The sequence below is a fragment of the Leuciscus leuciscus genome, assembly GCF_965113295.1.
Source record: "Leuciscus leuciscus genome assembly, chromosome: 10".
Classification (NCBI taxonomy): Eukaryota; Metazoa; Chordata; class Actinopteri; order Cypriniformes; family Leuciscidae; genus Leuciscus; species Leuciscus leuciscus.
Window position 1 is genome coordinate 24,192,988 of NC_138734.1, and position 13,359 is coordinate 24,206,346.

The 13,359-nt window shown below is 35.1% G+C and overlaps 3 protein-coding genes and 1 long non-coding RNA gene across 6 annotated transcripts in view; 2 read left to right on the forward strand and 2 right to left on the reverse strand.

Annotated features, from left to right (window-relative positions):
• The window catches only part of lrch3 (leucine-rich repeats and calponin homology (CH) domain containing 3), a 32,258-nt gene extending 31,688 nt beyond the window's left edge, over nucleotides 1-570 (reverse strand). Inside the window, exon 1 of one of the 3 annotated variants that reach the window (XM_082182961.1) lies at nucleotides 251-568. In XM_082182961.1, coding sequence (XP_082039087.1) covers nucleotides 251-506 — 256 coding nt within the window. In that variant the 5' untranslated portion in view covers nucleotides 507-568. Of the gene's footprint in view, nucleotides 1-250 lie in introns of all 3 variants that reach the window. The other 2 variants (XM_082182960.1, XM_082182962.1) reach the window with 2 other exon arrangements.
• A 1,115-nt stretch (nucleotides 571-1,685) lies between these two features.
• serp1 (stress-associated endoplasmic reticulum protein 1) lies at nucleotides 1,686-3,356 on the reverse strand. Its single transcript, XM_082183147.1, has 3 exons — nucleotides 3,130-3,356; nucleotides 2,826-2,901; nucleotides 1,686-2,233 (listed from the first exon to the last, which is right to left on the reverse strand). The coding sequence occupies exons 1-3, from the start codon at nucleotides 3,211-3,213 to the stop codon at nucleotides 2,193-2,195; spliced, it is 201 nt and encodes a 66-aa protein (XP_082039273.1). The 5' UTR covers nucleotides 3,214-3,356; the 3' UTR covers nucleotides 1,686-2,192.
• Nucleotides 3,357-4,317: 961 nt separating this feature from the next.
• eif2a (eukaryotic translation initiation factor 2A) lies at nucleotides 4,318-13,353 on the forward strand. The gene is made up of 14 exons (XM_082182982.1): nucleotides 4,318-4,405; nucleotides 5,135-5,204; nucleotides 5,292-5,363; nucleotides 5,983-6,101; nucleotides 6,229-6,328; nucleotides 6,423-6,505; nucleotides 7,255-7,328; nucleotides 7,420-7,564; nucleotides 7,668-7,784; nucleotides 10,587-11,161; nucleotides 11,993-12,106; nucleotides 12,182-12,295; nucleotides 12,752-12,817; nucleotides 13,036-13,353. The coding sequence occupies exons 1-14, from the start codon at nucleotides 4,378-4,380 to the stop codon at nucleotides 13,099-13,101; spliced, it is 1,743 nt and encodes a 580-aa protein (XP_082039108.1). The 5' UTR covers nucleotides 4,318-4,377; the 3' UTR covers nucleotides 13,102-13,353.
• LOC309508610 lies at nucleotides 7,794-10,425 on the forward strand. The gene is made up of 2 exons (XR_014209601.1): nucleotides 7,794-8,478; nucleotides 9,277-10,425. It is a non-coding gene; the product is annotated as an uncharacterized lncRNA (long non-coding RNA).
• Nucleotides 13,354-13,359: the final 6 nt, after the last annotated feature.

Sequence of the window (13,359 nt, forward strand, 5' to 3'; positions counted from 1 at the left end):
AAAGTTTGTGAGGTAATCCTAACTTTAGACAAACCTCAGCACTGAAGGTGAAACGTTTACATTTATTGGACACAAATGACTGATCATGAGTTCAGATGGGCTAACGTTACCAGCCCAGCACACACCCGTGTGTTTACACCAGTCAAACCCTGTGTAAACTAGTGTAAAACTCGACCAACACGCCTTTAACTAGTTTTTAGGTCTGTTAACGGTTAAAGGGGAGCAGAATATAAGCAAATAGGTTCGGTACCGGCCCGGGTGGTGTCGGTGAGGTCGTGTCCGGAGGCGCTCCTCGGGAACTCCTTCAGTTTCCTGCCGCTCAGGTTAAGAGCTCCAGTGGCCGCCGCCTCGTCCAGCGCCCGATCCAGCGAGCGGTTCCAGGACGAGGGTCCGGGAGCATTGGATAATCCGTGATGAGTAGTTCCCGCAGAAGCAACTGCGGCGGGATGGCCGACGGTAAAAGAGGGCACGGCGCTTTCCGCGGAGAGCAACACCGAAGCCGCCATTACACAGCTAACACTCCCGCTGGATCCTCACGGGCCCCACACACGAGCGCGGACAGTGGCAGTGCGCATGCGCCGGCGCACAGAGGGCAGAGAGGGGTCTGAAACCAGACAGATCCAACGGAGCACGAGCGAGGACACTAGTGCGTGCGTGGATTGAAGGCGAAGGCTCGGCATAGAAAAAGTCCAACCAGTCTGGGCTGTAGGGAATTATCCCAAACTTCTACTTTATTTTATCCTATTCTAATTTGTATCATAGTCTAAATACATAAATGCATGCATTAAAGGGTAGTTGACAAGTATCATGAACATGACTTTTCTTAATAAAAAAACAAATAAATAAATATCCTCTTACTTATTTTATTTTATAAATTCAAATAAAGTGTTCCTTATGTAGGAAAATGGCATGGTAAATAAATGTCAATGCACGATCTGAGATACAAACTTATTTAAGTTTGTTTATATATAGTCAAGAAAAATATTTTAGATTTGTGGTTCTATGATCGATAAACTCTTGCGAGTATAAAAGTAGTTAAATCATATGAAAAATGTATTGACCTATAATGTTTTTTAATATATAAATATGCAAACGGCCCCCTACTGGTCAATTATAAAACTGAGAATAGGATTGTCTACTCAGAAACCTCTCTGTTTAACCCTTCTAAGAAATCATTAAAAATCACAACATGTATTATAATTTTAATAAAAATCCATTATCATAAACAACTATTCCCACATTATGCTAACGGCCAACAGAGATTTGCATGATGACAGAGATGGATATGCGTTTTATATCATTCTATGGGCCTCTTTATTGATCCACAGAAAAAAATCTAGCTCTATTTTATCCGTCTGATTGGAATCAGTTACAAGATAAACTGAGTTTTAAAGAGTTAGTCTCTCTAAATAAATTGAAGAGTATTTTAAATGATTTGGTTACAGATTTACCTGATTTAAATGGTTTTTACTAATTGTATACATTTTTTTTTTTTTTGTAAATGTAAATAATGTATTTATTTTCATTTTTAAATGTTTTTTTCATGTTTAACTACGTGTGCTGTCTGTCCTGGCCAGGACCCTCTTGTAAAAGAGATTTCAAATCTCAAGAGTTTTTTCCTGGTTAAATAAAGGTTACAAATACATTTTTACAAATTATTTAAAAGACAAAAAAAAATAAAGACATTTTAGATTTAACAGTATTTTTTTTTATTTTTCATGTTCTCTACACACAACTGAATATGTGGACCTTCATTTCCTTGAGCAAATGGTCAAAGAACACAAATTCAGCTCTAAATGTAGAGGAAAATCCAATAAAGGTGCATAGTACCAAATAATGTTAATCAACATGAACTGGTCCAAAAACCTAGAACACAGAAAATACATTGCAGCATTTCTTTTAAACAATCATGTGTTGTTGTTGTTGTTGTTTTTTTCCACAGAAAAAGTTGAAAGTCATTTGTAGTCTTGGGTTTATTGCCTCGGTTATGGATTCAGCAGCAATATTAATAGAAGTCCCACATTGGAATGTTTCAGAAGATAACGTTCTTCCAGCTTTTGAGTAAGGCACAAGAGACCGTGGTGTTGTGATGAAAAAGCTTGAAACATATAAAGATTAAATAAGAAAGGGGGAATGATCAAGTGATCTTCAGGCAAGCCAGGAGAAGAGAACCAAACTGATGACCACTCATTTCACATTCCCATCCTGATGCTCTGAATGATCTGGAATATTGCTGTATTGAGAAGACAGAGAAATAACATTAGAACAAAAACGTTTGATCTTCAGAAAATGTAAAGTATCTAAGAATTCGTATTATCTGCTGATGTCATATTTAGTCCTTGACATTTCACCAGAAGAGAACATAAAATATAAGAAACAACAATGACAGTATATCACATGTTGAATAATGAGAGCAAAGAAATTTGATGGGGTCTTGTGCACATTGGTTAGAGTTCATTAACATTGAATTAAGTGCTCATGCACGTGAAAAACTCTTTTTGAACTTCAAGTTTAAAGAAATTAAAACGAAATGTCTCAGTACAGACATTTCCCTTCATTATTTATCCAATATAACATCACTAGGTAAAGCACAGACTAAACGATTTCTGAATCGTATCATGTACAAAGAAAACAAGAAATTAAAATTGTGTCAGTGGATCAGGTTAGAAACCTGTCTGCAGTATGAATGCACTTTGTCCTTTTAAACAGAGTTATGAAATAAAGTTCATGTTTGGCATGCTGATGTACTGCTTTGTATTTGATCCTTTTAATGCATTAGACATCACATTCAATGAAAGTGGATGTTTTTCGGATTGTAAACTCACCTGATCCACATACTACAAAGACGAACAAGGCAAGAAGCCACGGTCCCACCACTCCCTTCTCTTCTTGAGTGCCTCTCTGTTGAGAAAATATTAACATTAGTATATTTAGAGACATATATTAGTTACTTCTAAAGAAAGCCAATATGATCAACTGGACAAATTAAAGCTCCTCTACATGACCAAACCAATGTCCAGTACAATACACGAAGTAAACCTTTACTGTAGATCAAACAGTGAGACCTATTTTAGATACATTAAAATAATTACTATAGTAAAAGTAAGAGTGGTACAAGCTGAAAATTACCGTGGATTTGGCCACATTGCCTCTTAGAGTGATGTTCTTGCTGTGTTTCTCATTCGCCATGCGAATCCTCTGTTTGGCCACCATCTTTTACAACTAATTTGATGTTTTTAAAAAAAGAAAGAAGAAGAAGCGTCGAGACCGACAGAGATCCGAGAGGCTGTATGATCAGTTGACGTGTGATCTTGCCACTGCACTGGTTTAGTCTACGTGTTCATAAGAGGAACTCACTCCACCCACGAGACGTGGACGCTTCGAAAGAGAATAAATGAGTAGAATGGCAATACGGATCAAAAGGAGACAATATAATGGGCGGCGACTAATCTAAACGATATACTTTTTTTTATTTTCAGTGTGTGTTTTTTCTTCTTCTTGCCAATGAGTATAAAAGTTCATCACTTTTATTATTCATAATTTAGTTTTTTCCGGAGTGCTTCAAACGCAGAGTTGTTGTCACGTGGTAAATGTTACTTTAATCAGCGCTGGCGATGTTGGACCAATCACTGCTAGATAAAAAATATTTTGTAGGCATTTTGTAAAGGTTGCTTGAGTAAATATTCATTTGTGTGTGTTAAGTGGCAAACATTGAAAATAATATCTTATTTTTAGCGTAAAAAAATGTCATAAGAACAGATTTACAAATTGTTATGCGGCTAAATGGAACATTTGAGTGAATGGCCGCCGATCGCCCCCTGGAGGATTGTTGTGTGCTTACAGAAACCAGTTTTTAACATGCCCTCATGTTCATCTTAAAAAGCACACATTCTCTTTTTAAAATACCCATTGAGGAAAAACGTAATTATTTTTACGCCGCAATTATTCAGTGCATTAGTCAGTCATGGAAACATGTTCCAAATTGCTGAGAAAGAAATGCTGTCATCATCAGAAAGCATTCATCAGAATTCATTGTGCGGCATTTTTCTACGAAGTTGGTCAACACTTGTCCAAAACGAAATTATTATTATTATTTACTAAGCTATATTCGGCTTATTTGAAAAGACAATTCACAATCAATATCACGCATTAAAATACAACTGTACTAAGATTTGTTAGAAAAAAAAAAAAACATAAATAATTCAAATAAATCCTCTCCTGAAAATCGGAAAGAACCGACATTACGTATAAAACCTTTACTTTATGAATTTGGTTTTGACATTTTACACGTCAAACTCTCTGACCGAAAAGCTGTAGTGACGTCGGTGTTGTATGGCACTGCTATGACGTGGCACGTTGTCGTACTTCCGTTTCAAAATGGCGCCCCCCACACCTCATTTAGCAGGTGAGTTGTTGCTTTAAAATGTATTTTCATGCTCATTTCAGTTGCGTAAAGATAAATAATCAACGTGAGAAGGCAAACATGTTATGAAATAACTGCATGTCTTTTCTTCTCAAGTTTTGCATACATATAAAAGCACGAACTCATTCTTGGCATGTGCGCAATTTTTTTTTTTTGTAACGTTATTTCAGCGCAATGAGAGAAATGAGTTAACGTTATCACGTATCAGCATATTACATATGAAAATATTAAATACATATATATATTGTATTTAGCTGATGATCAGCTGATAAATGCTTTGTATTGCATGTCATCATAACTTTAGAATAAATATTTTTAAGCGGGCTCGAGAAAGCCAACATGAACATACATGTAACTTAGGTCAAGGTTTGTTGATGATGCTTTTAAACTGTATTAGTTTAAATAATTTTCAAGCTGCATCCACCAAACTCAGAAAATCCCTCAGCTTGTTCTGATTTAATAGATTTATTTCCCCCATGGTTGCCGAAATCCCTCAAAGTCACTTACATATATTGAAAAGTCTATTCATCCACCAGTCCATCTGTCTGTACAGTGCAAAATTCCAATTTATTTTCAAAGTGACCCAAATATTAAATCTACACAAGATTTATAACCTTTACACTTTAAGGCTGAACTTTATTTTTGTCAAGCCAGCATACAATTTATGTTTTCCTTTTCTGATTTTAACATAGTCTTTTCCATTTCAAACAGTCAGAGGATCAGATGGAACGCTGCTGTTGTGTGGACCTCCGAGCTGTCAGGAAAGCTCTGCTTTTCAGAGGTCAGTTATTGCATTTGCTGCTCTTAGAAAGCTTTTACCATAAAACTTTTTCCGCTTTAGTAACAGTAACTGTTTCATTCGTTTCAGAGATGACCGGCAAGGCAAACACATGACATTCAGCAGTGATGGGTCCCTGTTTGGCTGGTGCAATGGCTCACAGTACGTACCCTGTAATACCTAAAAAAAATTCCTAACTAACCCTTTTTAGTTGACTTAACTTATAGTACATATATAGAACTAAATAGAACTTAATTGTAAAAATCTAGTATTATGCCTTTGTTACTCAGAACCCAACTTTGATAACTTGATTTTTAGGAGTACCATTTTGTCAAGCAATAGATGAGTTTCAATCTTTTTTCAATGTTTCAATAATTTCCCCCACTTCTGCAGTTATCTTTATCTTTAGTTTCATTCACTTATTTTCCAAAGTATGTTGTTAAATTGTCAATGCAACTGAATTTTTTGAGAGAATATCACAGAAGATGACTTAATAAATTGGTGTTGTTTCCCTAAAATAATTTCGATTTGATTTATTTAGTAAAACACATTTAAATCTCTAAGATGGCTGAACTAATTTCAACTTGTCAAATTGAGTTACCATTACTCACATTTTCTGGTTACCTATACAAATATGCAAGTTCTCTCTACCAAGTTCTATTAAGCTTTATCCACTCAAAAATGAAGTACTTTCCTGGCAAATTTTAAGGCAATCAGTTTCCAAAGGTTTTCCAATAGAATGGATTGACAGTTGAGTAAATGTCCTGTGTGTGTTTGGCAGGGTCAGTGTGATCAAAGTTTCCACTGGAGAATTGGTGAAGTCTTTTGATTTACCCAAAACATCCGTGCTGGAATTCTCACCTTTGAATAAAGTTCTGGCCACCTGGCAGCATTATACCAGTAAGCACTTTAAAATGTGATTTAAAATCCATATATAATGTTTTATGACATTCTAGCTTTATAATAACTATAATAAAGAAAATGTAATCTTAGCAAGCAGGACACAAAAACAGCTTTTATTTTTCAGAAACGCAGGATAACCCTCAGGGAGAGGCAAACCTGCAGCTTTGGGACTTGCAAACGGGTGCCTGCATTAAAGCGTTCTATCAGAAGAAGATTACAGGATGGTGAGCAACTATTGCTGTTCATAACAGTTTATTTGTGTTCTTTCTGTAACTGTTAAACATGTTTGTTGCATGTTTGTTGTCTGTATTTTCACAGGTGTCCGAGCTGGGCAGATGATGAAAGTGTTACCGCTAGAAATGTCAATAATGAACTTCACTTCTATGAGAACAACAACTTTGGTAACACCGTCTCTGTTTAATTAATACTTTGTGCATGTTATATTCAAATTGCCTGTGAAAACATTGATAAATAACATGGACATGGCTTTTTAACAACATCTTTAAAGTTTTAATGTATATGAATGTATAAAGGAAAGTGTCTAGATTTCTTAGATTTCTCATTATTTGTAGTAGTTAGCTGTTTCGTGGGTTCTCTTAAAGGGATAGTTCACCCAAAAATGAAAATCCTGCCATCATTTACTCACCCTCAAGTTGTTCCAACCAAACCTGTATGATTTTTGTTCTTCTGCTGAACACAAAGGAAGATATTTTGTAGAATGTCAGTAACCAAACAGTTCATGGGCCCCACAGATTTTTCCCAATGAGTCCCATCAACTATTGAGTAACCAACATTCTTCAAAATATATTCTTTTGTGTTCAGCAGAAGAAAGAAACTCATACAGGTTTGATACAACTTGAGGGTGAGTAAATGATGACAGAATTTTCATTTTTGGGTGAACTATCCCTTTAAGAGAACCCCACGAAACAGCTAACTACTACAAATAATGAGAAATCTTAGAAATCTAGACACATTAAGATTCCTGCATTATGACAAATTAAATGTAAAAATATTCCATGTATCCTGCATGTGTAATACATATACAAGAATGACTCAAATTAAATATTAACTTTTAGATTAAGTAAATATTAAATATCATGGCTTTAAATACCCATTGAGCTTGCAATCTATATTGTGTTTTGTTGTGTAGAAACTATTGCCAACAAGCTTCACCTCCAGAAGGTGTCTGAGTTCGCTTTGTCTCCTGGATCACAGCCGAGCAAGGTATCAGAACCCTTATAAACATTTTCTCTTACTGCTGCATGTGCTATTTTACTCATACAAATGCGTATTAATCCCTCACTCATTAATTAAGGTTGTCGTATATGTTCCTGGAAGCAAAGGAGGTCCGTCTTTTGTACGGCTGTATCAGTATCCCAATTTCGGAGGTCCAACATCTGCTCTGGCAAACAAAAGCTTTTTCAAAGCCGATAGAGTGAGCATGCTGTGGAACAAAAAAGGTAGATCATTTCTGGTTTAACACAAAAGTGGTTTCTCAACATTGATTAACACTCATAAAAGGTTGTCATATATGTATTCATGTTTTTTGTTTTTTTCAAAAAGCAACTGCGGTTTTAGTGACCGCCAGCACAGAGGTTGATAAAACAGGAGCCTCTTACTATGGAGAACAGACTTTACATTATGTCGCCATCAATGGAGAAAGTGCAGTAATTCAACTACGTAAGTACAACTCCGTTTTGAATAATGATTAAACAAAGATTGAATAATTAATTACGGTGCAGCGAATAGAAATCAATTTCTGCCTTTAACAATTAAATTCATTGAAATCACATAATATTTGCACCGACTTGCTAAAAATTGGGTGAATAATATTTATACTACTGTAGTTTTATATATAATATGTAACACATGTGTGTGTTAAAATTATGACCTGATTGTATATCTGAGTATTCATTTTTAAGACATGTCATATTTCACCGCAAAATCAAAAGAATTACACTACTTTTTAAAAGTTTTGGTCAGTAAGATGTTTTTTATTCTAATGTCACAGAATATTTTATATTTCTATTCATCAAAGAATTGTTTCTTTAGAAAAATCAGTGTATTAAAATGATTTCTGAAAGATCAATCTGAGACTCAATACCAGTGTCGGGGAAGTTACTTTTAAAAGTAATGCTTTACAATATTGCGTTACTCCCTAAAAAAGTAACTAATTGCATTGCTTGGTTACTTTTTATGGAAAGTAATGCTTGAATGAATATGCAAATTAGTCCTGCCTCCGCTCACTCGCACCAGCTTAGAATACCTGATCCACTTGCTCAACTTTAATGTAGTAAACGCTGCATAAATGCAAGTGGAAATTCTGGTTTAATTCAGCCACATATGTTTGAACCAGACACTGATTAAAGGGGTGGTTCGGGATTTTTGACATCGGACCTCATTTTTAAGTCAGCCTGGTTGTTATTCATCAGTGGAGACATTTTAAAAAAAAAATTATCCAGTCCTTATATTTGGATAGTTAGCCGATACTAGGCTAGTGCGAGTCAATGGTATATGTTAGCCAGCCATTAAAAACCGTTTTACCCACTCCACAGTGCACCAAACGCAAATCAATTATAACACTAGACTATCGATGTATATGTCCGTTGTGAGAATAATTTTAGAAATCAAACTTACCTTTCATCTCAATGATCCCAAAGGAACTAGTTTCTCAGCAGCTGCGGAATTTTACTTTGCTCCGGTTAGTAATGCGGCAAAAAGTAAACACAGAACAGAAGCGCACTGTAATCAGTGTACCAGCGGCAGGTAAATACACTTGCGTCATGTGTGTACCGGCTCACTCGGTTGCCTAGGTAATCAATATCACTCCGCTGCTGCTGTAGACAAGGCTTATGATTACAGGGAACACATTATAACTAATGCAATGTGATGAAAGGTAAGTTTGATTTCTAACATTATTCTCACAACGGACATATACATCGATAGTCTAGTGTTATAATTGATTTGCGTTTGGTGCACTGTGGAGTGGGTAAAACGGTTTTTAATGGCTGGCTAACATATACCATTGACTCGCGCTAGCCTAGCATCGGCTAACTATCCAAATATAAGGACTGGATAATAAAAAATAAAAAAATGTCTCCACTGATGAATAACAACCAGGCTGACTTAAAAATGAGGTCCGATGTCAAAAATCCCGAACCACCCCTTTAAGAGGAAGACTGAATTATATAGGCTCGTCTAAAGTCGATGTATCAGAATGGTAATGCGTTTTATGTATTGCTCTCTACTACGTCGGACAAATAACGGTAATTAATAGGATTAGCCTTTGGCTTGACTACGTTAGCAAACAGCTAAAAATGTGTTGCTAATGTTACACAGACCACGTTCACCATCTCAATCAGCCTTCTAAAAATCAGTATCCTTTGAAACACTTTGAACAACTTAGAATGTTGGTGGAGAAAGGCATATAGTCATCATAACATCGTAATATACATCATATACATAATTCACCCACTATATTGCTAAATGTACCAGATTTTTCATATCAACAGAAAAATATACCAGTATAACCAGGCTTCTCTTGAGACTTCCTTGCTTCACGGCATAGTAATGATGAAATGCTAAAGCCCGCCCTCATGTTGACTTGATTGGTTACAACAATTTGTGACGTAGAGAACAAGGGTGATTTCAAACCGCGCTTTTGAGACTGTTTTTGGTTCACTGCAGTTTTAAGCAGAAAATACTCCGCAATGGTGTTGACTTATGAATTTGCACATGGTTTGTCTTAAATCATATTAAAAACACCACATAGACATATAAACAACATTAAAAACTTGATTTTCACCACAGGTGATCTTTAAAGGTCAGCAGCAAAGACATTGGTTAATAAAGTGAGATTAAATACATAAGGTATATTTGTGTTATTTAACTTATTTAACTATTGCAGGTTTATGTAATATTCTGAGTTTGCATTTCACTGTTTTCATTCTTTTTGAGGAATACACATTTGAGGGATGCTGAAAATTCAGCTTTGTATCACCGGAATGTATTACATAAAAAAAAAACTATATTCTATCCAATAATTGCAGCCTTGGTGAGCATAAGAGACTTTAAAAAACATTCAAAAACTTACCAACCACAAGCTTTTGAACAGTAGTGTATGATTTGCAGGAAATGAAGTATTTTTTGTGGGTCCTTTTAGATGTTTTTGCATTCTTGTTTCTCATTAATTCTAAGTAAACTAAAATAATATATATTAGTTATTTGTAAAAGTAAAGTGATTATACATAGGCCTAATGGTTGTATTTGTTACACTGCTTTTAATTTATACTGGTTTTAATAATAAAATTACTCTTAATGATTTTGTTGTTTATGTTTTTGTTGTTTGTATGTGTGTGTATATATATATATATATATATATATATATATATATATATATATATATTATGTGTGTCTGTTTAAAATCATTAATACAGTATATTTTAATATATATATATACACATTTTTATTTGTCTTGCACAGCAAAGAGAGGCCCCATATATGATGTATCCTGGAACCCCAACTCTTCTGAGTTTTGCGTGGTTTATGGTTTTATGCCTGCCAAGGCAACTGTCTTTAACAGCAAGTGTGAGTCAGTGTTCGACTTTGGCACGGGCCCCCGCAACGCAGCTTTCTACAGCCCCCAGGGTCATATCCTCGTCCTCGCTGGGTTCGGGAACCTGAGAGGGCAGATGGAAGTTTGGGACGTGAAGAAATACAAGCAGGTGTCGAAACCCCAGGCTGAAGATACCACACATTTCTTCTGGTGTCCTGACGGAGAACACGTAGTGACGGCGACCTGCTCCCCCAGGCTCAGGGTCAGCAATGGCTATAAGATTTGGCATTACACCGGGACTGTGTTGTACAAGCATGAAACGCCATCAAATAAAGAGCTCTGGGAAGTGTTATGGCAACCCTTCCCAACTGGAACCTTCCCAGAGAAGCCAGTGAAATACCAGGCGTTGCCAAGTGAGCTTGGCAGCACTGAAGCCAAACCAGCCCAGGCGTATCGGCCACCCGCTCTCCGCAACAAACCCCAGACAGCCAGCTCCAAACTAGTAAGTTTGTGTCATACACAGCCCTGCATCTTGAAAAATATTCTGCTGATTTGCAAAAAAAAAGAAAAAAATTATTATAATAATTTGATGATGCTGAGTTCAAAAATATCAATGTCAACTTAGCATCGCATAGTTTTTTTTTATTTTATTTTTTATGAGAATGCAGATATTTCAATTTATATACACTTCTGTTCAAAAGTTTGGGGCCGGTATGCTTTTATAATGTTTTTAAAACAAGTCTCTTTTGTTCACCAAGGCTGCATTTAATTGTATCAAAAATAGATATTACAATTTAAAATAACTTTTTTCTATTTAAAAATATTTCTATTTTATAATATTATCCCTGTGGTGCAAAGCTGAATTTTCAGCATCATTACTCCAGTCTTCAGAGTCACGTGAACCTTCCATGGTTGTGGAAACCATGATACACTACCACTCAAAAGTTTAGGGTACTTAAGATTTCAAAGTAAATACATTTAATAATTAAAATATAATTGATTGTCAATAATAATTGATAATTGAGCAGCAAATCATCATATTAGGATGATTTCTGAAGGATCATGTGACACTGAAGACTGGAGTAATGAGGAAAATTCAGCTTTGCTTCACAGGAATAAATTACATTTGAAAATATATTCAAATAGAAAGTTATTTTAAATTGTAATAATGTCTCAAAAAATGTTGATCAAATAAATGCAGCCTTGGTGAGCAGAATTTTAAAACATAAAATTAGTAAGAAAAAAGTATAAGTATTCATTCAGCAAATATGATGCAGGGCAGCATTATGAATGTCCCGTGACCAGAATAATGACAATAATATTTCTATCCAAGCATGAAGAGGAGCTGCCGCAGAACATGAAACCTGGTCCTGCAGGAGAGAAGCAAATCTCTAAAGCTGCTTTGAAAAACCAGAAGAGGCGAGAAGCAAAGAAAGCAGCTAAGCAGGTACACGTGTTTTTAATGTTCAACAAACTATACAGAGGAATATTGAACTCAAAGTGATGCTTTATATTAATTCAGGAAATCAAGCCTGATGAAGCTCCGCCTCCAGTAGCAGACTCCACCCCTGCCACTCATGTGACTTCTAGCTTTGGAGACCCTGAAACTGACAAAAAGATCAAGAATTTAAAAAAGGTAAATGTTTGGAATATGTTTACAATAAAATAAGATGAGCATATACACACAGATGCAGCCTTCTTGAAGGGAAAGAAACTAAATTCTGCCATTTATTCTTGACTTGGAATAGAGCACAAATGGACCTACTTTTAGGTTTTTATTTATACACCTCTTATGTTATCGGTAGAAAATTTACTTCTTACCTTTATTTTGAGTAAATTGTTTCTTTTCTTAATGGAGTAAAACCCTGTAAAGGTCTCATTTCTAAAAAAAAAAAAAAAAAATACAAATAAATACAAATCTTTAAAATTGTATTCTGTATGAATACACCAAAAATGACGTTTCTGGGTATGATGCAGTATACCCCGTATAGTATAATTATAAATAAAATATGCATATCCATTTTTGTTTTATTTTTATATCAGAGTCAGACTTGATGTTTTTAGTTTCATAATGTGATTGTTTATCTGTTAGAAACTCAAAGCCATTGATGACCTGAAGGACCAACAGGCTGCCGGCAAAGTAATGCAGAAAAATCAGGTACTACAGCTTTAGAATTTCATCAGCACATCTTAATAAATATTTTAAATTATTTTCATTTGTATCATTGTTTCTGATTTGATTACATCCATTGCAATGCTTCATGAGATGAGTAGTTTTTAAGAATTAAAACTTTTCTAAGAACATAAGATTTTTTTAATACTTAATCTCAAGACCCTTAATAATAATTTATTATAATTGATTTTATTTTATTACAGCTTGAGAAGATGCAGAAGGAGTCCCAGCTGTTGAAAGAGCTTGAAGATCTTGAATTAGGATTGTAAACTCACTTTACCAGTTTTTCACATTGGTCATCAATTTTCAAACATTGCTTTGTCATACTGCTATGAATATGTATAGAAGATGATTCTTTTTTCACAAATTACTCATGAACAACAAATAAAAGACTGTTTTGCTTCTTTGAACATGGCTAAAATAATAAGAACTAAATTCTCAAAAGCAATATTGCTATGCAATGTGACGTACATCACGGGAGAGCATCCATGAAATACTAAATAAAAATGTTGAAATTCAAACTGCGT